This window comes from Musca vetustissima, unplaced genomic scaffold, assembly GCF_032173495.1.
Source record: "Musca vetustissima isolate MV318-11 ecotype Yass unplaced genomic scaffold, APGP_CSIRO_Mvet_v1 utg4359, whole genome shotgun sequence".
Classification (NCBI taxonomy): Eukaryota; Metazoa; Arthropoda; class Insecta; order Diptera; family Muscidae; genus Musca; species Musca vetustissima.
The window spans coordinates 273891-300455 of NW_026882006.1; the positions used below are offsets into that span (position 1 = coordinate 273891).

At 31.6% G+C, this 26565-nt stretch overlaps 1 protein-coding gene across 1 annotated transcript in view; it reads left to right on the forward strand.

The window, feature by feature from the left end:
* LOC133328111 (rab11 family-interacting protein 1) overlaps positions 1-4574 on the forward strand; it is a 36234-nt gene extending 31660 nt beyond the window's left edge. The window contains exons 4-6 of the mRNA XM_061536667.1: positions 499-647; positions 719-879; positions 4436-4574. Coding sequence (XP_061392651.1) covers positions 499-647; positions 719-879; positions 4436-4472 — 347 coding nt within the window. The 3' untranslated portion in view covers positions 4473-4574. The remainder of the gene's footprint in view (positions 1-498; positions 648-718; positions 880-4435) is intronic.
* The last annotated feature ends 21991 nt before the right edge of the window (positions 4575-26565 follow it).

The following is a 26565-nucleotide window of genomic DNA, read 5'->3' on the forward strand; positions in this document are numbered from 1 at the left end:
TTAGCAGATCTCACCAAAAATCAAAATAAAAACTAAAACAAAAAATGTTAAAGAATTAATGAATCTTTTCCCCCCACATTTCCCATTCCCACTGGAGCAGTTGTCTATCCAATGAACAAATTTTTGTTGGTTACTTTGTTTTTTCTCTTTTGTTTTGTTTCGTAAGCTTAAGTTTGTTGGTATATTTTTTTACATTGTATCTTGTCCTACATTCATTGGTTTCGTTGAAATGAAATTAATATTAAACAGCCACCAAGTCTGCCTTTCACCCCGTAACGAATGTCCTTGTAAGTTTTAACGGAAGAGCAACAACTCTCTGCACCCACCACAAACACAAACATTCATAACACTCATACGCATGATTATTCTTAATAAGTAGTGACGTTGGGTTCTTTTTATTGTTATTCTTGTTTTACAAAATGCTTAAATGCGCTTTAAAACTTAAATTAGTTACAATTTAATAACAAAAGAAATCTTCTATTTCCATTTTATATTTAGAAAAACAATCTGTAAGTACTGCTTCTACACCTAGTCCCAAAACAAATGAACGCATTATTATTGGTCATGAAAAGTCTTCTACACAGGCTGAGAGACGTGCCGAAATATCAGCAGCCTTGGCCAAAAAATATGAAGGCAAATCACGAGAGGTAATTACGAGACTAATTACCACAATTGTAGAAGGTTTTAATTAATTGTTGTTTTGTTATTGTCCCCACAGGAACTTATGTTAATTGCCAACGGCATGGAAAATGAAGCGTTGCTGCAGCGTCAACGTGTCAAAGAATTAGAAGATTATTTAGATAATCTACTTCTGCGAGTAATGGAAACACAACCGAAGTTATTACAAAATCCCTATTCACGAACCACATCAGCCAAGAGGTATGTATTTGTCAAATTTTGATTACAAATGGCTTGTTTAGTTTATAAGGCATGCTATCGTATCTTATACTATTTCATTTTTTTCCGAAGTAAATTCCACCATCCTATTCTGCTTGCTATTTGTTACTATTATTATTGATTGCTGCTTCTCCCATACTTAATTTTAATTATGTCATGTATATCCAAGTAAATATCTAAGGCAAAAAAGTCTCCAGGTAAGATTATGCTTTGGCATAATGTGTAATATAGTTATCCTTTTTCTTCTATACTATCGCTACGAAACTACGAACTTTAAGAACAATTTTAACCAAGTGTTAAAATTTATAGCGAAAAAAGTGTAGACTTGCTCTCGAGTTAAAATCGAATTTCTATAAGTTTCTTATTTTCATTTGCATACGTTTCATTTCGATTTCGTTGGATTGATGCTGGCGACTATTTCCATTTTGTAAAACATTTTAAATTCATGTATAGTATAGGTAGGCATTTTATACGAATGGGGGCAGCTATCGTACGAAGCAAACGTGATATCAAATATTCGTACATATTAGCAAAGGTCACAATTTCTTTCTAAGCAAAGGTCACAATTTCTTTCTAGGTAAACTGATATGTAACATAAATAAGTATTCAAACAGAGGCCGATTTTCGAGTATAACTAGCCGGTGTATGCCACAAATATTTGATAAATGGTCAGAAGTATCAACGATACACTGAAACCTCTAGGCGGCAGGTCTGGGGACAAATAATTTTTGTTGACCACCTATATGCGATAGCCCGCCTGTTGACCACTTGTATAAGGAGTCGATAATATTTCTTCCAAACATAGTTTAAGTTGCAAGATGTGGAATATTAGTCCACTCTTTCTGGCACGTCCCCCACATAAATGTCAATATTTGTAAATCCAATATCAGGCGAATGATATGTCCGATTTAAATCAAACTTAGCACAAGCTATTATCTTTGCCAAGCCTAGATCAAGTCCGAAGAAGGGACCAATTGTTCAACTAGAAATTCCTCCACAAAAGGGTCAACATTTCAATATTTGTAAATCCAACATCAGGCGAATGGAATGTCCGATTTTAAATCAAACTTAGCACAAGCTATTATCTTTACCAAGCCTAGATCAAGTCCAAAGATGGGACCTATTGGTCCACTGCTTCTGGTACCTCCCCCATAAAGGTTCAATATTTTATAAAATGGTAAATTTAATTTGAAGCAAATTGAATAACCGATTTGATCCACATTACATCTGAAACCTTGATAAAAATATGTACTTTATATAAAGCGAATAATAAAACGTATGTATAACTGATGAATGAATCTTGAGAGGATTCAGACATTTCGCTGTTTATATGGTAACTTCATCAAAATCCAGACCTGATTTTCTATACGGGTTTTGGACTTCTTATTTTTCAATTTAACGGTACAACGTTTTATACTCGGCAGCAGAGTATAAAACGTTTGACATGATCGCGTATGGTGTCAGAGGTATCTCTGATCCTTAAGAACAACATCTATGACATATATGCGTCACCTTTGTCTGCATTCTTGCTAGTTTTCAGTAGAGGGACCACACTACCCATATTCATGGCACAGGATGGCTAACCGAGTCATTACAGTATATCATCACAGCTTTCTTGATGTGAAATAGACGCATAATTACAATTCCTGGAAGTGGAGGAGAAATTGATCTCCTTCGAATAAAGAACTATTTTAACAGTTCGTATATCCCAAGACAAAGAATTAATACAGATATTTACTGATATCATACTATAGCTATATATGTACGGAACAATGAATTTCGAACCGATTGACTTAATAGTTTTGAATAATCTCATCCGGCAGTATTTATACCCTACACAACTATGTTGTCAGGGTATTATAGCTTTGTGCAGCCCCAAAAGTTTGTAACGCTGCGAAATATTGGTCCTAGACCCACCTTTAAGTATACCGATCGTCATATCTTGACTAGCTCAGTCTATCTTCCGTTCTTCCGTCCGTCTGTCCATTATAATTTGCAAACACGCCACAATTATGAACCAATCTTCACGAAATTTTGCATGTAGGATGAGTTCTGGCCAATGAAGACCCGTATTGTTTTTGGTAAAGATCGGTTAATATTAAGGGGATGAAATGGACCAAAAACTTTATTTTTGACCGTTTTTCTGGTTTCTCCAGAGATCGCAATTATGGCCAGAATCGCGAAATTTTACATGGAGAACCGGATCGAGCTGATAAAAATTGGTCAATATTTAGCGGGTCAAATGGACCCTGACTTTTGTGTGAAAAATTAGAAAATTTGTATTCTATGGCGTATGTGTTTTCCCCTAAAGGACATAGAGGCGAGAAGTTGATAGTATATCCAAGAGGAGTGGTTGACGTTTAAATTGATCCTAATTATATGATCGTATGACTCAAATGTGGAAATTACACTTAAATATTTACAAAATTATTATTAGTAATATTATTTAGTAACTCATTACCACACTGGAGGGCGGAAATAAATATAGCGCTGAACCCTTTGAAATGTTACATGAGAATCCAGTTATGATAATTTTCGGTGATGATCAGTTAATTATATTGGGATGAAGTGAGCCGAAAACTTTTGTTTTTTTTTTGTTTTTTCGAGTCGATCTATAGGCCACAATTGAAAGCCGAACATCACAACAAAACTCACGGTAAAGGGAATATGGACAATTAATTAGAAGGACTGTACTGAATACTAGTAATATTCGGAAAATATGTACGTGTAAGGAAGAGGTGCCAATGACCTCTAATCGGTCAAGAGGGTGCAAACATCACGAAATATTGCCCAGACTCGAAATAAACATCCACAGAAAGGTAAAGTTCCGTTGTAGTTGTGTAAGGTATCGTATGGTCGGCCCGTCCGGCTATAATGCTCCGCTCACAGGTTTTATTTTATTTTTTTTTTTGAAAATTTGAAGGCGAATTTTTGAATAGTTCTAGGTGCGATTTATCCTTTTTAAACAACTCTGCTTCCCCCTTGTTACTTTGTATGAATCTCTCTTCCAAGAAATCAGCAACTCTGCTTGCAAAAGTTGCATGTGTAAACGCCGAGTATTTAAATATGAAGAAATTAAAAAAAACTTTTTTAGTTTTGTCAAGAACCAGCTGATGTTTTGTTGTATTCTTAAGTTAATCTAAAATTCGTTCGATTGTAATCCTATGGTAATTGTAATTCCGAAGCATCTAACATTACAAAACCCCTACCAATGTTGCCAGTTTTTTCGATATTTTAATTTTTTACTTCAATATAAACTTAATTTATAATTCGACATAAATTCATTCATCCCGCTATTCATCTTTTTTTTTTATTTCGCTTAAACATATCCCTCCTACTCATGATTTTTCTTTCTCCGTCACACCTACATTCATTAGCTACCATTAAAACATTGGCCTTTCATTTTCATATAAATGCACACTTTTTTCCATCTTCTTGTTGTTGTACGCTGTCTTTATTTGTAAATTTTGTCTTATTGCATAATTTTTTTAATGAAAAATTTATTATTTTTTTAAATTAACCAAAAAATTTAATTTAGTTTTAAAAACTACATCAATATGAACGATTTTTTGTAAGAATGCTAAAATGCTTATGATGCACGTTTTACAAAAAATAACTCTTACAACAACAACAACTACTACTACTCCACATACAAAAATAAATGCATGAATCAGAGAATTTTGTTTTTGAGAGAAGATCTCAAGGAAAAATGAAATATGAGGCACAAGTAAGATATTATTCCTTTTCTATAAATATACGTAAATACTATATAAATATTGTTTTTTTTTTAATAATTCATGTTTTTTATTATTATGTTGTACATAACATATTGATAAATATAATATTTAACCAATTAAAAAATGTGATAAGATATTTATATAACTGATTAGGTATATATCACCGAAACCTATAAACGAAATTTTCTCTGAGAGTCTAAAGAAAAAATTGAAGAATTAGCTAACCTCCTAGTTGAACCCTTTTTGGTAACAAAAGGAGCTGAGTCAAAATCCCTCAAAAAGTCGTATTCTGAATACATTTTAAGCAAAAATTTAAAATATATATTTTTAATTACCTATTGAAAATTAGCTTTGTTGAAGTTATGTATTTATCACAGTCACAGCTTAATTGTATAACAAATGTCCCTTGTTTGATATCCTGTAACTAAAATAATGTTAACATAATGTTGAAAATAATTTATTATATTCAATTATTAAAAATAACTTAGCCATTTCTTTTTTCCCTTTGCAGTGGTTGAACAGCAAAAGAAACACTACAACCTGTTGGAGTTTCTTCAAAAAATCCGCTCCATTGTTTTCAACAACATCATCAAGCCGGTTGGAGAAAGAGAAATAGCATCACACAATGGAAGAAGAGTTGGGGAATGATTCAAACTTCACTTCCCTAAAAAATTTTGTCCTTCTCCCCCCATCATCATCATCCGACATCACAAGTTGCCTTTGAAAGTGCAAAATAACAAAATGGAATTCAAGTGCTTTTATTGTAATTTTGTTGAGATCTTTGATATTTTTTTAAAAACAATTAATGCCTAACAAAAAAATAATAATGAAATATTTTTGCATACAAAAACACATACACCATTCGATAGCTATTGAGGAGAGTGTGTTCTGATATTTACATATGCAAATTTACTTATACAACAACAACAACAAAATAATAGAAATAAATATACAATTTAATTTTTTATTAACACTTTATTAAAATAATATCTAGATGTAAGTAAGAAAATGAAGTCGTCCTTTTTTATCCCAAAACCCCCAAAATAACTAATATTAATTGTTGTATTATTTTATTATTTTTTTATATATACAAATAGAAAAAAGAGAAGTATTGAAATTGTTCTGATTAGAAATGAAAACCCATTTGTCGCATAGTTTTACAAAAACGTCTTGCATTTCATACATTTTTTTCTTTATTATTTTTTTAACAAAAAACAAAATTAATTTGAAAAATATTTAATTTACAACATTAGTTTATAAGAAAGTTTTACAAATTATTTATTTAAAGAACAGAACAAAAATGTGGAAAAAAGAAAAGAAATTATTTGAATTTTTATCGCTTGTAATTTTTTTGAAAGTTTTAACTATGTTTATTTTACGACATATATCTCTGTATTGGTTTGTTTTCAACAAAAAAAAAACAACAAGTATTTTTTTCATACCTCCTTTATTATTCATTTATGTATTTTATTTTAACGTTACTACTACCACTTAACCTCTATGCCCTTGTAAATTTGTTAATTTTTATGTTTTTGTTTTTCATTTATCTCTTCTCTTTGGTATTGTCACATTAATTCTGTTTTAAATTTTGTGTATAATTTTTATTTTAATTTATATATGTATAATTATTTTTTTTATTAATAATAATGTATTGTTAACTTAATAACTTTTATTTTAATATAAATAAACAAACATTTGTATTTAATCAAAAAAACAAAAATGATTATTGTTTTATTTCAACAAGCCAAACACAACTTTTCAAAATATTTTCTTTAGAAACGACAGAATGAATAAATCTTAGTTTGGTTTAATTTTTGAAGCGCCTAGAGGTATGCTTTAAAATCGAATTATTCTAAATTAGCCCCCTTACTTTAATGTATGGTTGGCAACACCGGCAAATACATGCGGAAAGCGCCATCTATTGAAACACATGATTGCAAATGGCTTAACAAAAATTGAAACGTCTCAAACTCACATGTCTTAAAATAATAAAAATCGAAATTTTCATATAATTTAAGGCCGATTTCGTTGCGATTTGAATGACATAGTGTAAAGAACATCTGAAGCTATGTTATAGAAATGCCTTTATACATTTTTATTTTGAATTTCACACAAAAAATTGATGTTTATTGTAGCCTTAAGAGACATCGGATGAAACATAGTTTTTACAGCAGGATGTTGCTTTAGCGACTACTTCTTGCTCTCAGATCTTAAAAGAATGTCTTATGAGCATATATTTATGCCGAATGAAGACTTTATTTCCGAAATTGAGGGCTAAAAAAGTAAAAAAACTTATTGTACTTCCGAAATCAATTTTTCAGAATTTTTGGATTTTTCGGTCGAGTTATAACCAAATTGTGTTAGATTTATATACATGCGTTTCGGCGCATTTCTCATTACGGCTACAATAAATATAAATTTTTTGTGTGAAATTCAAAAAAAATTTATAAACGCATATCTAAAACATAGCTTCAGATGCTCTGTACACCATACCATTCAAATCGCAACACAATTTGGTTATAACTCGACCGAAAAAATCCAAAAATACTGAAAAATTGATTTCTGAAGTACAATATGTTTTTTGCTTTTATAGCCCTCAGTTTCGGAAATAAAGTCTTCATTCGGCATAAAATTATACTCATAAGACATTCTTTTAAGATCTGAGAGCAAGAAGTAGTCGCTAAAGCAACATCCTGCTGTTAAATCTATGTTTCATCCGACTTCTCTTAAGGATACAATAAGCATCAATTTTTTGTGTGAAATTCAAAATAAAAATATATAAAGTAATTTCTAAAACATAGCTTCAAATGTTCTTTACACGATGTCATTCAAACCGCAACGAAATCGGCCTTAAATTGTATGAAAATTTCGATTTTTATTATTTGGAGACATGTGAGTTTTGGGACTTTTCAGTTTTTGTTAAGCGATTTGCGATCATGTGTTTCAATAGATGGCGCTATCCGCGTGTATTTGCCGGTGTTGCCAACCACACGTTAAAGTAAAGGGCTAAAGTAAAAATATTGAACTGTAAAGCATATTTTTAGGCGCTTCAATAAACAAACTTGACGGGAATTGTTTCGCACTAAGGATAAGATTGTCACATCCTGCCGTTTCTAATAATCCTCAAGTCAACGACACCAAATAACACCAATTCAAAGGGTACTGTTAACGTCAACGATAATTGGACCCTTAAAAATATTTAAAACAAAAATCATTTTAATTTTTTTTTTACGATATATTTAATGGTTTAAAAATTATTACAGTAAAAATGCATTTTATTGTGGGACCTGCTGGAAAATTATGGGACCTGTAAAGAAAAACAAAAATATATAACTATTAATACAAGTTCAGTGACAATTAGGCTGAGATGAAAAGAAAATTTTCAGAAAAAAGAACATCTCTTATTTTGATTCAGAATTTTTCCAATTAACCCTTAAGTGGAAATAAAGGTTGTTATTGTTCAGTCACAATAATCATCAAACGAAGTTGCCAACCAATTAGTTGAGACACCAACCAAATTACACACAATTAACAAACCACACTTAGCGTCTTGTGTAAATGGTATCATAATCAAGTGAATTGTAAATGTTAATTAGTTGTAGTCGACTGTAGTTTTTGGTGGTTGTAGAGAACAATAATTATTTTTTTGTTTCTTTTATTTTTTGAACGCATGTACGCATTGAGGGTGTATTCAATTTTATAGATTATTCTTCTCCAGGTATTTCCAAATATACAGGACATTTTTTCCCCATGGGTAAAATTTTACGAAAATTACATTATTATAAAATGTATGTTAAAAAAGTGAATCATATTAAAAAAAACTCAAAATCCTATTCGAACTACCAGAATACAAGACATACTTCCATTTTTTAATGTTGTAATATATTACAACACTTAACTGAATTCCCTTTTGATATTCCGAATTTTCACCAAAGTCAATGCGCAAACGCCTACTCTTAATCTGGGGAATTAGCAAAAATTTCCTAAGGTTAACCGCAATGAATTATCTTTCGCTTTTGAGTGGCAGTGCCTAGGGAAATGTTTACCTGAGGATCACACCTGTTGTCTTCTGGCTTAACACACTTCGGACGAAACGTGTGCGTTAAACACGCACAATTTACCCGTCATTGAGAACATTATATTTAGACGCACAGAACAATAGTTTCCTATGTAATGTCTATTTCCGATGTTTGAAGCGAACTCAAATATGTTTTATGTGTGGAGTGCTCAAACATAAAATAGTTGGGCAGTACACAGTCGAACCTTTGTGGTTGCATTAAACTATGCGATTTGTAGAGTGTGTCTGCACTAGACATTAAGAGGTTCTCACAAAATTACTTAGGTGGAAAATGTAGTTTGAATGTGTGAATATTGTAAATGTGTATATAGTCGTATACAGTAGGGATTTTATTTTATTTTTATATGACTAACCGCTACTTCGTTAGCGAATGTGGGAAGTAATTAAAGCCCAACACCAAACATTATTAACATTTAGTATCTATGTTCTCTTATAGAACTTTTTTTCAAAACTAACCTACACACCAATTCTGACCGTAAAATAAATTTAGCTCTATACAAAATTTGTTGCCATTTTTACCCTTTGTACTCGTGTACAATTTACAAATTTCAAATATGGCTTCCCAAAATCCAAATCCAATGGAAATCTTATTACTCAATTTCAGGATTCCAGTTCTATCGTTTAGCTATTGATCCAAACTGTACCAAATGTAGTGAATTTAGTAAACATTAGTAGAAATTTCCAAAACTTCCAACATAGCCCAATCCTACACCCCAACAGTAATCCTAACTTCAAATTCTAGCTCTATCGGTTCACTAAAATTCTTATTTGGTACCATTTTGTACAAATTTCCAAAACTTTCAAATTTCAGGATTCCAGCTTTTTTTGGTTCTCCAAAAATTGAAATTGTACAAAATCTAGTACACATTAGTATGAATTTCCAGAACTTCATACAAAGCCCAATCCTATACCCCAACAGTGATTCTAACATCAAATTTAATGATTCCAGCTCTATCGGTTCACCCAAATAAAAATTTGGTAACATTTATCACACATTAGTACGAATTTCCAAAACTTTGTACATAGCTCAATACTACATACCAACAAAGATCGTAACTCCAAATTGCTGGATTCCAGCTCTATCAGTTCACACAAATTTCAAATTGTACCAAATTTAGTATGATTTAGTACCCATAAGTATGGATTTCCAAAACTACATCCATAGTAACCTTATTTCCAAATTTCAAGGTTTCCAGCTCAATTGGTTGACTTAAAAGTTAAATTGTACCAACTTTAGTACACATTAGTACGAATTTCCAATACTTTCCACAAAGCCCAATCATACACCCCAAAAGTGATCCGAACGTCAAAAAAAACTTCATCGCATCGGTTCACCCCAAATTTCTATTGTGCAAAATTTAGTTCACATTAGTAGGAATTTCCCAAATTTTCTAAATATCTCAATTCTACCCCAACAATGATCCTAACGTAAACCTTCCAGATCTATCCAAATTTGGTACTATATACTACACATTAGTACGAATTTTCGAAATTCTCTACATACCATAATCCTACACCCCAACAGTGATCCGGACTCCAAATTTCATTGTTCCAGCTCTATCGGTTTACCCAAATCCAAATAGAACGAATTATAGTACGATTTTGTACTTTTCGTACACATAAATAAAAAATTCCAAAACTACGTACATATCTCAATCCCACACTTCGACGGTAATGTTAATTTAAATTTTCAGTATTCCAATTCGATTTGTACCTCCAAATTAAATTTGTACCCCATATAGTACTTTTAGTATACATAAGTACACGCTTCCAAAGCCAGCTCCTTATATTGACCCTGCTTCTCAAACTTAATTTGCATTCCAAATTTCAAGTTTTTAGCTCTATCCATTCACATGCTACGAAATTGTACTAAATTTAGTACATTTCGCATACTTACAGTTCGAATGTCGAAAAAAACCCCTTTGCTATATCTATTCTACACTCCATCAGTAATCCTCATTTAAAATTTAAGAGTTCTACCTCTACCGGTTGGCCAAATACAAATGGTATCATATTTAGTACTTTTCGTACTGTTCTAGTACGAATTTCCTAAAACCCAGCCTTATCTGTCACCTTTGGACCCTCAACCAAAATTTGAAGATTCTATCTTCAGCTTTACTCTTTTATTAGTATAGATTATTTAAAGTTTATATATATTTTTAATTTGTCTTTTATTTTCATTCCAGATTTTTTTGAATTATATATGCTCGAATTTCCGTATGATGACAATCGAAAACGATACACAAATGATTTGAAAATATGGCAGGCCCGCCGATGAAGATCAATATATATTTTGGAATTATCCTCATCTCTCAATCATAATATTGCACAAGGAAGGATTACAATAGAATATAGTCCAAATAAGTGGGCTAAGTTGTTAAGAAAATTATAAATTATATATGTTTTAAATGCATGTATATATTTTTTACAAACAATATTGAATAAAAAATAAAGAATAATGAATTTACTAAAAATACTTTTTGTTTTTATTTACGGATACAACAACAAATATGGTAAGTATACACGTCCCTACGCATGCGACATAATTTGTGTGATGACGTCACAATTTTTCATTCACCTGGTTGTATGCAGTTTTTGCGCAAATTTCACAAAAATACCAGGCGCCCAGAAGAAAGTAGAAAGTAGCCCGCCAAAAAATGTAAAAAATTGCATCTGGCAATGCCGTACAAAGAAATTACAAAATTTGTAGCATACTTTTAGGCACTCGAGTTGGGTGTTGCCAGACCAAAATTTTTTCGAATTTTTTTTTTTGGCGGGCAACTTGCTATTTTTTCTGGGCGCCTGGTATTTTTGTGAAATTTGCGCTAAATTGCAAATTTTTGGGATTTTTTTTTTAAATCCATTGGGACATTGGGCTAAGAAACTAATATTGTGAACCCCCACTAAGAGATTTTTTAGACGTCCATAAAACACACATTTTTAGTATTTTTTTAAATCTGTTTATTTGTTTTATTTCAATAAACGAAGAAAGTACATAAAGAAATAACTGAAGTACATACACTATTTACTTAATGGTACTTCTTAATACAATGGTAGCGTAGAGGAACAACGTGATGAACGATGTCAGACTCAGCTGGATATTTTCTTTTAGAAATTGTTCAAACCTACCAGGCATTCAGAACAGGTAGATAGAAAATTTAACTAATTGGCAAATTGCAGCCTTTTAGCTCCGTAACATGTACCAGGTTTGATATTAGGAACGACATTTTTGGGCTCACATCAGGAAATAGATTTGATAGTCCTTAAAGGAAGATGACTGCTATTAAAATAAACTAAGACTGCTTATTTAATATTTAAAGAAATGTTAAAAAACGGCGATGGTTCCCATTTTCATCGACAATCTTATGATGAAGCAAAACTATTAAAAAATCCACAATTGTATATTAAAAAAAATAGGAAGCTTTCAAAAGACTGATTTTGTTAAAAATATTTTTTTCGGGAATTACATTTAGACTTCAGAAATATATTTTTTTTAGAAATATATTTTATACATTTTTACAACAAATATTTTTTTTTTGAGTAACACATAAAGTCGTGGGTTTTTAAACATGTTTGTTTTGGGGTCCAGATATGGGCGTGGATTCATTAAAAATACCAGGGACCACAAATGTAGGTGGGTCTCATGGCTGTCTTTTCTGACCTGTAAGGTATCATAATGAAGTAAAAAATTGTTCATTGGTAGGGAAACGGTAATTTTTATTTCGAAAACTTAGCTAAGGTTCTAAATAATTTTTCACATAAAACATTTCATATTTTTTAAATTTTAATTGTAATTAAATCACGAAATAGCCAGACTTCCAAACTTTCATATGGCACAATTTTTTTACAATATCTGCAGTAGTTCAACAGTTATGACATAAAAACCACGTGGTCGCTAAATTACCAGGTCGTTCAGGAAATTTAAATCGGTATATATATATATATATATATATATTAATAAAAGAGTAAGGCATAGCCGCTTAAGTGGGTCAATTATACAGCCATAACATTGAAGAAACGGGCTGTGAACCATTTAAAAAAATCAATGACTTGAAAAGGTTGTTCATCGTTAAATTATAGCCCGAATTGAAGATGTTTGGCTGTGAAACAATACACAATATATATGTAAACTCTTCAAAACAGTGTTTCCAAAAAGATTTGTACAAATATGGAATCGCAGAATGGTAATAAAACTTCAGAATTTCCTCTAACCATATCTGAAAACTTTATAAAAATCGGTTTAGTAGTTGCAGAGATATTTGTATTTCAATTCAACGATGGTCCGAAATACACCTCCTGCTTCGATTATCTGAAAATGAAAAACCACACAAAAATAGGTCTTTTAAAAAAGGCAAAAATTGTTTTCATAATGCCTGCTGTTGTATGTAAAGATCGATTTTTGTGATGTTTTTCATTTTTTGGTAATAGGCGCCCAGCATCGAACAGAAAGTATATTTCGGAGCATGGTAGAATTGAAATTCGAATAACTCCGGAAATACTTAATCGATTTTTATGAATTTTGCAGCAATGGTTAGAGGAAATTCTGCAGTTTTATTACACAATGACATTATATATTTATTGCACCGCTTTCAAATCATTGAATTTCATGACTAAAATGCGTGCTTTGTTAAGAACGTTCTTTGCGCGATTCTTCAATTTTATGGCTGTATAATCGATCCAATGAAGCGGCTATTTTTTACTCCATTTCATATATATATATATATATATAAATGTTGAATTTAATGTCCTGGTTTTTGTCTCATAACTTTGAAACTACGGGAGGTATTGTAATAAAATTGATGTCCTATGAAAGGTAGGAAGTCTGACTATTTGGTGATCTATTCTATGTGAAATGTTTTATTTGAAAAATTATGTAGGGGGATAAATTTGTATGTTATTGCCTTACAAAAGTTTTCAAAATACAATTTGTCGATTCTATTGACAATTCAAAGTTCTTACGTTACCAGCGATACAACCCCAATCAGAATTTCGTTTCGTTGGCGCCTGACTTCGTGGTTAACAAGGCATTTACAGACTACAATTTATTTTATTATTACTTTTTTTAATTTATAGAAAACTTTAAACACATATCCAACATTTTATTCAGTTACTGGCAAAGTGCCTGCTATTACGAATGCGGAAAGGGAATACAAAAAATAATATTTCATATGGAAATCGAGAATACTGTATAATTTGTTGTACTATAGTTCTGAATTCCACCTCTATTCCTACATCTAATATAAATTTTATTACCATTTAGTACTCTTCATACACATAAACACTATTTTCCGAATTCTCTTTTTTATTTCAATTACAAAGAAATAGGTCAGAATTATATATTTCAGCAAATTCGTACAGGTTCCCAATTTTTTTCATTTAACACATTTTAACACTACCTCCATACCATCACCACTTCTTTCTAACTCTCCGTCAGTGACCCACATTTGAAATTTTAGGTTTCCAGCTATTTACTATTTGTACACATAAATTCGAGTTTCCAAAGTTGTTTCCATAGCTCAATACTACACTTCAACAATCCAAATTGTTCCAAATTTAGTATTATTTAGTACATTTCATACTCATAAGTAAGAATTTCTAAAACTACACCAATCCTACACTCTACTTTAAGAACTTTAATCCCATAGTCTACATCAGCTTTAACATCGTCAAACCTTCAACATGATCGTGTGTTGCGATATGCATGATATGTTTGTATTCTATTTCCATTGGTACGGTGTAGTTTCCATTAACATGGAACATTTGTTGATCTTAGGAAGTTGAACAGCAATGAAAATACGATGATCAATTCCTACATCCTGATGATTGTTAATAGCATATTATTATTAACATATTATATATAAATAAAAAAATATATAAAAATGAATTTTAAAATTTTCAAAAAACATCACTGCTGATCGTTCGTTCACGTTTGCTTGCAACATGTTCGAATGTGTTTGATACGCAAAGTAACAACGAACACACACACACGAAGGAAAGAAATTCTAGTAAAACGAATGGAAATCGTTTCAACACATTTCAGTCACAAACTCAAACTCGACACATTAACACAATATCGAACTTAAGTAACGCGCGAACGCGTTCAAACCTTAAAATCTAATAATTACAAATGAATTAAATTAAATAAAGAAATAAATTAAATTTAAATAGTTATAGAAATTCAAATTAGAAATATACAAACACAAAAAAAGAGAAAAACAAACATAAAATATATACATATATGAAACAAAATTTATATATAAATGTTACTCTCTATGTAGAAAACAAAAAATTCTAGAAATTAGAAACGAAACAAAATGTTATGTGCAACATAATTAAAAATTAAGAATTCGTTATAAAACAAACAAAATAAAAGTGAAGAAATTTTTAAAAACATATAAAACGATTTAAAATTTTTGGCGAAAAATTCAACAGCATTGAAGGAGCAGAAATAACAAGAAGAAGAAGAAATCATGTATATTTAAATTGTTTCCACACTTTTAAATAACAGAAAAAAAATCAATTGTCAAACAACGTAAGTGTTTTATAAAAATAAAAAAAAATTAGCAAAAGAAAAAAAAACAACAAAAACAAACACATTTAGCTTATAGTCGTTTAGAAAGAAAAAATAAATAAATAAAAAAGCCAGCAAGTGAGTGAGCCAGCCAGCGGACAAACAATCAAGTGAAAAGAATTTCGAAAGAATCTTACAAAAAAAAAAAGCGAGAAAAAATAATTAAGTTAATTCAACAAAACGTTTTGGTTTTTTGTCTCAGTGAGCTGCCACAACAACAACAACAAAAAACAACAACCATAATAAACGACAAAACAGCTTGATGGCCAACGCCAATTGGAAAAAATAAATGCCAGAGAAAGAGTGAAAATTGTGTTGTTGTTCATTTTTCATTTCATATTTTCGGAAGATTAAACCAGAACGAAGTTGTGAACACAATTTTGCGTAAAATACAAATTTTGAAAGAAATGAAAATTAAGACCAACTGACAAAAAAAAAATCTGTGCTAAACCGAAACCACCACCAACAATCATATTTCATTACTGTGATTTAATTTTATTTTTCATCATTGCTACTGTGTTACTGTTTTTTTTTTTCAATTTTTTTGTGTTGAATGATGTTGTGTTTTGTGTCATAGTATTATATTGTTCGGTGGCCGCTTGATCGGCCTGTCTGTCGTTCGTTTGGTCGCGGTCTACCGTTCCTATACATTCATTCTGATCGTTAACACAACATGACAGCCAATTATGAAAGTGTAGCAGCTCTTAATTCTCACTACAGGCCGTACTGTATTCGCGTAAAATTTGGATAAGTGAAATATGTTTTTTATGAACTGGAAGTGGATTTTAAAGGTTTCATAAAAACATTACAAATATTGGACATTTTAAAAAGATCGGAATTGTTTGGAATAATCGATTTTAATTTTTTTAAGAACCATGGTAAAACCGTGTTTACACTAAGTTAAATTGGTATACAGTTTTGATCGCTTATACCGGCCATTAAGGGGCCGTTGAAATGACCCGTTAAAAGCGATATCAAATAAAGGGCAGAACATTTTTCGGGAATATGTCGACTGTTTTTTTTTTGTTTTTGGTAAAAAATTGTATATAGACACAAAGTTTTCCAATAAGAAGTCTTATTTGGGTATTCCATGAAAATATTTGAGATGAATGATAATAATAAAGAGCCGTTAATAATGACAAATATTATCAACCAAATAACCATTTTGCATAACCAAAATTGCAAAGTGTCCGGATGATGTTCTCAATTCAGACCTCAAAGACAGAATTTGTAGGGAAATCTATGACATAGGATAGGAAGAAGCCGCAATAAATTAACTCCCAAGATCTTACTGGTCAACTGTGATTGCTTCTTCGGGAAATAACATGGTTCGGATCATAAAAGAACTTTAAATATCTCTGAGAGTACAACATAATAATAACGGATACAAAAAGTACCAAAAATTAAAAACAATAAAAAACGATGGGAATTGATGAGGATCAGTAGCGAGATCCGAAACTATAGTCCTCCCTGAATTTCCCCTTGGTGGACAATGCAATACTTGCCCCATTAACAAATATTTGTTTTTATAAAATATCGCAATAATAAAAAATATTACCCGCACGAATTTCATTCGGGATTTCATTTTGGAATATTTCGACACTTTTTAAAAATATAAAAAAATTCTTTTTATATGAACAAATTTAAATGATATTTTCATATATAAATATTAAACATATAAATTTCATTTGTTCGGAGACTTATAATTAAATTGGGTCTAGAATAATTTCCCTATTGACATCTTACCCCAAAAACATTTAATTATTGAAAATTTTGGCTCATTTTGAAAATATTAAAAAAAAATTATTTGGAAAAAAATATTTTTTAATGTGAATATATTTGAAACGACATTTCGTATATAAATATTACATATACCGATTTCTTGCATTCGGAGACTCTTTTGGAAATTAGGTGTAGAATATTTATTACTTTGACAGCATTTCGATATAATGACGTTTTCTGGGAAAAACTAGTCATATTATTTGTATTCTAATTGAGAATTGGTACTCAGTAATGTTATAAGAAATTGGACTCATTTTTGACTTCCTGAAATTAAGTCTTATGGCAGATTTTGATCAATATTTAAATATACCTTAAATATATACCAAATTTTTGTCGGATAAATATTATAACTGTAGATTTTTTTGTACTGTGATTTGTGTGAAATTTCCATTTTTTCCATTAACACCAACGTCCCGAAATTTTGTCTTATGTCAGATTTTGATCAATATTTAAATATACCATTATATTTAACGAAATGGAAATGGATATTTCATATATGTATGTTATATCTACAGTTTTCAAACAAACCGGATTTTTTTTATAAAATTCTATGTAGTTTTGCGTTGATGCTAGCTTGAACTCTATTTGACAATTTTGCAATATTTTTGACACTGTAATTAAATATTTTCGGATACTTAAAATATTTATTAAATTTATTTTTAAATTATTTTACGTTGTTATTTAAAATAGTGATCAATAGTGTGTTGATTTTTTATAACCCTCACATTTTTTATTGGTTAAAATATTAAAATTTTCGACGAGAAGTTTGACAGGGAAGACTGTTGCTTCGGTCCTCGCCACTGATCCCCACCAGATTATTTTTTGTTTTTGTAAAACATTCAGGCTTAATCCTAGTTTGTTGTTATAAAAAAAAATTATTATTATTTTTTTGTATATTTGAAACACGTTTCATTTATCCGCCCTTAACTGTATGAAATAATGTATTTGACTTCGAATCGGAATAATGCTGCTGCCACTGATGATGTGACGATGCTTATGATGATGATGATGTGCTTAAAAAATATGACGTTTTCATTGGGATGACCACAATAATTTGTTGTTTTTGTTTTTTGTTATAGTGTTCTTGTTCTTGTTGTAGGTAATTTGCGGTGTTTTAGTTAATAAAAAATGAATAAATCGGATAAGGGATGCTGGTCAGTTTATTACTTTTGAAAAATTTACAAAAAGTTAACCATAAAAAATAAAATAAATATGAAAGGGGAATCTGAAAAAGGATAAGGCAAGTTTTGGATTACTCCCCTTATATAACCATTACATTAAATATAAATATGACATACTTTAAGTTCGATTTAAATATGTTTTTACCGCCTTCATGTCAAAGTCATACATTTTGTCGACAACTAAAAAAGATGTTCACGCTGCTAGACAACAAGATTGCCATATAAAATAATTGGTTGCTGGTCGGAAAAAATTTAAACCGGGATTTTATGAGCGCTATTTAAATTTGCACCCGCCCCCTATATATGTATGTAGTTTTCTTTTTTGTTGGGCAAAGTTGGAATAAAAATTAGAAATTATTTGAATTGAACCTCAAATAAAGAATCATTGTTATAAAAAAATCGGATAAAGCCATTTTCATCCCGATTTCGGAAGATTTAGAAACCTGCGTTTTTAATATGAACTTTTCAGACCAAATATTCAATTTGATCATGTTAATATTATTTTTCATTTTCAAGATAAATTTATCTAGTTTTCTATTTCACGTATTTTATATGAAAATATCTTTGTAGTATGACAAAAAATATATAATCGTTTCTCGGCTTTCTTTTATTTTACCTGCCTCTTTAATTTCAATTTCATTTCTCTATTTCAATTCATATAAAAATATGTCTAAATTAAACCCCCTCTAAAATAAATGGGCTGTGATAAACAGCCCTGATTTAACGCAAAGAAACTCTGCAAAAAATCTCATCCACCTGTCATCACTTCATAATTATTACTCTTCAATTACTCCATGCCGTTATTTAACATCTCCGAGTAACAATAATTGAAATTTGTCTTACATGTGATTATCTCGCTCTTTTTCCCACTCTCTAACTTCATGTACTGTTACTGCATGCCATGTGAGATGGCTGTGAGTGTTGTTTGTTTTTGAAGTGTAGGGATAGAGAAAAGCCGAAATTAAATTAAATCCAATCAAAAAACATGTTTATAAACAACAACAACAAAAACAACGAGAACAATCAGGAGAAGAGGGTCAGCATTGGGGACAGCATCAGCAAACATACTACATACAAAGAAACATACATTATTGCCGCTATAACAAACAACAACAACACAACTACATATTATCATTATCAACTACATTTTTGTTGGATTTATGAAATCTCTACAAGTGCAGGTCGTGCAAATACACAAACACACGCACACACTTACAGAGGCTGATGCGTATGTGCATATCAAACTCACCGTCACCGTTAGTATTATCATCTCCGTCTCATCTCTCAATATATAACGGAATGGCAACAACAACAACAAGCAAAATGTCCCCTAGTCTCCAATGGAGATTTAGTGAGCTCTATATTTCTAAAGAGAATGTCCGTGTGTGTGTGTTTGTGCATTCAGAGATAAATGTAATAACATTTTACTGTTTTGTTCGTTCTGAACGATATTCTCCAAAATCAAAAAAATTAAAAGCCAGACTCATTTTTACTCACTTACGAATGAAAAATAAATGAAAAAACAAAAAAGCCAAACGGAAGGCCCAACATTAAAACAAATAAAAAAATATTATTGTTGTACATAACAACAACGACACACACGACGACTAGCATTCAACAGGCGATTTATGTGTGCATATGTATGTATGTGGTACTATATGCCACACACCGAATATACCCAGAGCTCCTCTACATGGAAAAACTGATGGAAAGAAGAGGAAGAAGAATCGCCAGCGAAACAACAGCAGCAGCATCATTCAAAGTAATTTGTGTGTATGAATGATGTTGCTTGTTTTATGTCATTGCTTATGTTGTTGTAGTTGTTCTTGTTTTGTTTTAATGCATTTCTTTTATGTGTTTTTTCTTCATGCTGTTGTTTTTTCTTTTCTTTTAAAAATATGCATATATTTAAGACAACGTGTGCGTGTGTACATTTAACACATTAGTATTGGTGATAAACAGTCGAAATGATGAAGAAAAAAAAAAAACATTTTCAAACATTTTTCCGTTGTCAAACACAATCACACACACATACATCTTTATGTATGAATTTGAAGAGTGGCATCCTTCCGTTTGGTGTAAAATCGCCAAAAATTTTTGCAAATCTGTACGATAGCGTACTTTTGTCTTGTTCTCTGCATTACTTCCGACTCTGTTATACGGATAATATTTAAGAGTAATGTTCTATCGCTAAATTCGTGCTTCTCTGAGGGTTTAACATTAGCTCTCCTCTAATTTCAAGGAGAAGAGCAATCCCTAAAACAAGTTCTTCAAAAAGTTTCTTAAAATTTCTTCAAAAATCGCAAAAAAATCCTCAAAAGTTTTTCTGCAAAATTGACACCACTTAAAATGATTTGCCGTTTTCGATATAAACAAACAAGCGAAAGAATAATGGTTCCAAATATGCCAGCAGTCTCCGAACGAAACGCGTGTTCTGTATGTTTATATACACAGCGCGTTATATACACGACCCCATGTACCATAAATACAAAACGCACACAGATTTATTTGTTTTATTTTCTCCTCCGACAGACGTTCATATAAAAAACTGAAATAAAAAAATAGGTGGATGGATGGATGTCAGAGAAACATAAAACTGTTTCATTTGTTACACATTCACAAAATAAAATTAAAAAAAAAAACGTTTTTTGCTTATGATGTTGTTGTTGTTGCTGTTTTTAATGTCAGTATTGCTGATGCCGAACGGCCATGATGCTGTTGATGATGATGATCCCAAACCAGCAGCACCACCATCATCATCCATCGTGGCGATGATGATGCTGCTGGTGGCAATGGTTGGTGATGATCTGTTGTAGTACATACATATATTTGTTTGGCCAGAGTTCAGTGTTGCCGGCTTTTTTTTAAGGATCGGGTTAAATATGATGATTCTGTGGTACGGGTCAATTTTTTGAGAATTTTTATTATTATTAAAAATTTTAGGAATCTCAAACTTTTTAAAAAAAAGTCAGTTAATTGGAAAATATACAGCGTATATACGAAATATCCACAAGGGACCCGCGGTCAAAGAGCGGTGAAGGACTTCAAACGTTGGCCAAACCGGGACTAACGGCTAGGAAGGTTCTGCTATGCATTTGTTGGGACTGGAAGGGAATTATTTATTATGAGTTGCTTCCATATGGCCAAACGCTGAATTCTCATCTCTACTGCCAACAACTAGACTGTTTGAAGATAGCAAAGAAGAAGATACCAGAAATGACCAGAATTGGCAAACAGGAGAGGTGTTCCACTAGGACAATGCTAGGCCACATATATCTACAGTGACTCGTGTTTTTATGCATCCGCCATACAGTGCGGACTTGGCACCAAGCGATTATTATTTTTTTCTTCCTTTGCAAAATTTCTTTAATGATAAAAAATTGATATCTAGGGAGGATTGTGAAAATCGACTACTAGAGTTTTTTTGCAAATAGAGATCATGTCTTTTACGAGAGAGGCATTATTAAGTTACCTTTAAAATGGCAACAAATAGAGACCAGGACATTTATGAGAGAGACATTATGAACTTATATTTAAGTGGCAACAAATCATACAACAAAACGGTGCCTTTTTGGCCCGTATCGGTCATTCCGAAGCATGCTAAATGAAGGATTTCTTTTTCCTCCAACCTAATATATTCTTGATAGGAAACAAATTTGAATGTTTTAAAAGTTCGGTATGGTTTTTTCAAAGTCGGGCATAGAGCCACTCATTAGCGCTTTATAATTCTAATTGGAATTTACGCATTTTTTTTATGTTTTTTTTCCCTCAATCCTAAGGTTTTTGAGAGCCTACAAAAATGCTTATCTCATATACATATATTCTAGGTCGGAAAAATTAAAATGTATCTATTAAAAATTAGGGTCGCTTTTTGTTTCGAAGTAACTAGCTCCATTCAGCTATAGAGCCACTCATTAGCGCTTTATATAAATTGAAGGTAATATAATGGGAATTTAGGCATGTTTTAATATTTCAATTTTTCCTTGGGTACTGATGTTTTTTATGAGAGACTCTCTTCTCTGATTTTATATCATGTATTTTTTCTTAGAACAGTAATTCTCTATTTGTTAATAGCTTTAATTTATTTGGCTATTTTGGGCATTCTTTTGCAGAATTTGGCCGTTTTCGGATGCAACAAATGGCAACAACGTCGGCCTCTCCAATAAACCACAAACATTTACAAAAAAAAAATTTCCACCATCATCAGATTAACAAGCACTCAGTCAAAGTATTGCTTGGATTTGGGGTGATGTTGCCTGTCACAGAAAACAAGACAAACACACACACATACACACACACAACACAGCAATGCCATAATGATCCCCAGTCTACTCTCCACTTCTCACACATGCTCTTAACTTTTAAGACTTAAAATGTATAATCCAGTAGAGGGCGGTGAGAGACCATCACATTTCGCTAGTAGATCACACAAATTGACGATGATTGATTTTCAGCCGATGATTGATTGATTGACAATCGTGAATACCAAAAAACTCGGCCGAATGCAATTTTCGTTAATCTCTTTTTTGTTTTGTTTGAAATGATGATTTTTATTGACAACTGATCAAAGTCTGTGTTGTTGTTGTTGACCACTCATCTCATGATGAGAGTGTGTCAATTCCGGTAAAAATTCGTTTGAAATAATGGGGGAGGAGGGAGAGGGGGCGAGTATATTTAGAAAATTGTAGTTATGATGAGGTCATTTTAAAAAGGGAAAATGAGGGTAATTTAGTACAAGAGTAATGAGATGAAATGACTCATGCAAATTATGAATATGAGGAAATATTCAAACGTGAAACGAAGACAATTTAAATGAAGTAAAAAGGGAATGTAAAAATAATAGGAAATATATTACAAAGTTGATTTTATTGTACACTGGAATGAAGTAAATTTTTATTTAGTATAAAAAATCATCATTTCAAAGTCTATGAGTTATCTATTTCAAACAATTCTCCAATCCAATGATACTTTTATTATTCGAGCCTATATTATTGGCATTGATATTGTAGCCATATCAGTCCTAAAGCAATGCTCCAATTCATTGATAATTTTTCGCCATCAATTCTCTATCTTCGTCATTCATATTCTAGACAATTTTTTTATACATTTTCACATACATATTCCAACTATTATGTGAGGTAATAAAATATTGTTGTTGTTTTTGTCATTTATATTTCAAGGTGCAAACTAAATAACATCCAGCCTTAGAAATCTCATCATCACCACCACCAACATCGGACATGTGTCAATTAACCACAACCAGACAAGTTGGAAATAATAGAGGTGAGTGATAAATTCCATTTGTTGTTCAATTCGAAATGCTAATGAGCGAAGAGTGAAACGCGAACAATGCAAACAATGAATGAAAACGATAAATAGTTGCGAATGACAATGAATGAAAAAAAAAATAAATACAAGGAGAGACAGGGTCATTGAAATGATGGGGTTTGGAAAAAAATATTCAAAATTTATCAGAGGATATGAAGCCAGGGACTTTAAAAGTAGATCCAATTGTTAGAAACCCTTTAGAGATAAAGAACTTCTAGAAGATTTCTGGAAATATTCTGTGTTTTGAAAATTCATATAGGCATGTAGGCCTTTGTTTGCACGGTTTTACGTCTATAGAAAACTAAGAAGGTCATCTGTCCATATATGACCTACTGAAAATATCCTCTATATACATATAAGAAAAAAAAAAACACAATTCTAGAAGATAATCTGCTTATAGGAGGGCAGTTCGGAAAGTTCTTAGCCTAGCACAAAAAGCGAGGTATAAACAGAAAAAAGTTAAGTGTTTTGGAAACTTTCATCTCTAGGACAGTTCGCAAAGTTCTTATCCTAGCACAAAAAGTGCGGTATAAACAGAAAAAAAGATAAGTGTTTTGGAAACTTCCATCACTGTTATGTTCGTGTAGAAACAGGTGTTCAAAAAAGACGCACCCGAATTTTTTATTTTCAAGGGAAAAATGCGAGATTTCGTTGTAAAAAAATTGCGGATGCGTCTATTTCGAACACCTGTTTCTATATGAAGGAGTTGCCAGATCGGAACAAAGTTTAATATGTGTTCATAACAGAGTTGGAAGTTTCCAGAGGTAACTTCATAGAAGTCCTAGTAGTAGTCGATTTTCACAATCCTCCCTACATACCAATTTTTTATCATTAAAGAAATTTTGCACGAAAAAGATGATAATCACTTGGTGTCGATTCATTGTATATGTGTGTGGCCTAGCGTTGTCCTGCTGGAACACGACACCTCTCCTGTTGGCCAATTCTGGTTGTTTCTGCTCAATTACTATCTTCAAATGGTCCAGTTGTTGATAGTAGAGATCTGAATTTAGCGATTTAAAACAGTGTTTTGGTCGTTTTTAGCTCCTGGGCGATGTTACGACTGCTAACAGGCCGGCCAACTTCGATCATTTCTCCGATTTTATCGACATTTTCATAATGGATGTCTTTTTCCCCAACCTAATATATATATTTATATACCAAGTGGGGTCTCGAGTAATTTTTTGAGGACGTAATTTAAATTTAATAAGCTATCCACCTTCTGCTCCTAGCTACGTCTCTGATTTCATCAACTATATAGATTTTCAAATGAATTGATAATATCAACACCTGCATAGATCTGCAATCTGTTATAGCAAAACAAAATAGGCAAGGCAGAATAACAAAATAATTCCGATTAAATTCAGATACATCCTCATTTGTGCAACAGGTAATTTAAATGCATTTCTTTGTACATTTGAAAAAAAACTATAACCTCCCCGAGCTCATTGCCCGCCCTCTGGCCCCTACAGAATACTTAAATAGTTTTTCTAAACATTTACTTTACCTTATGGTGGTGGTGGGTGGGTGAGTGGCAGAGGCAGTGAGACCCGTGCACAGCATGGCACGTTGAATTCTTCTTATAGTGAAATTTAAATAAACAAAAAATAAAATAAAAAAAAATCATTTTCCCATGCAAGACAAAAAACAAACGAACGAGGAGGCGGAGGAGTATCCCAAACAGATTTCAACAGAATTGTAGAAAAAAGAACGGACAGACATGTTGTACGATTTAGTTCAGTGATTTTTCTTCAGTTTGTTGCCCCAGATGTTTTGGATAGATTTTCCATGGTATTCGAAAACTAAACAAAAGCGAGGAAAAACGAAACTGAAATGGAAAACTAAAGATTTTCTATGTGAAGAAAATAAATGAGAAAAAAAAACTATTGAGAAATCGTAATCTTCGGACTTTAAAAGTGATTAGTAATGTTTTGAAAACAAGTTGCTTAATATATTTTCGAAAACAAAAATTAAAACGATTTATTCTCCCCCTCTCTTCGATTTTGAATGAATTAAATGCTAATGCCATTATTTGAAATATTAATCAATATTATCGCCTTGCTGGAGGAGAATTTATGTGGTTGCCTGTTTAAAATTCCCACCATATGATGATGTGGAAGAATTTCGAATCGTATGTTGCATACATGCTCGTGTGATCGGCGAACGAATTGATTTTTGACATTTATATGGGTGGGGTTGGTAGTTCCATTCTACACGCTTCATAAATTCCCATTTAAATATGAAATTTAGTTTATGCGGCACTTTTGTCATTTTTGTTTTGTTTTTCGGATTGATTACCGTGACATGATAAAATGTTAAAACACACATATTTCCCCTTCTTCTTCCAACTTATAGCGAGCAAGCGAACGAACTCAATTGAGGTTGTACACATACAAGCTGGCGAGGATGATAAGCAATGCATTTGTTGTTGGAACTAAAGTTTATTTCTCTTATTTGATTAGCTTTATTACCTACCATCTCTCTTTTGGGGAGAAATTGAGGTTAAAGATAATCTAACCCTTGCACCTCCAATTAAGTGTCAGGTGTGAAAATGAAGAGATGTCTTCTCAATGATAAGATAAAAATGCAGGTGATTGCTCCCCCCATTATCTTGATCAAATCCCAAATGGGGATTATTAAAAGCTTGTCTATTATTTAATTAGAAAATTTTGGAAATTAATAAATTATTCGTAACATTTTCCAAGCGAAGTTGAAGTGAAATTGAATTAAATTTGATTCAGATATTGATAAGACACCATATTAATTGATAAGAGTTAAGAAATTGACATTCTAGGTTCCACTGAAAATTGTTGATATTTGGGATAGAGAAAGTCTTAAAAGTTTCTGAAGATTGCAGACATTTGACAGATTCTCTTTGGAAACTGAATTAAATTTTATAGTCAGAAGACCAGGTGAATTCAGGGAAGGTTCATAGATCTTCTGCAGAAAGGAAAGGTACAGGGTGTTAAAAATTTAAGAGAACAAAGAGAAAAT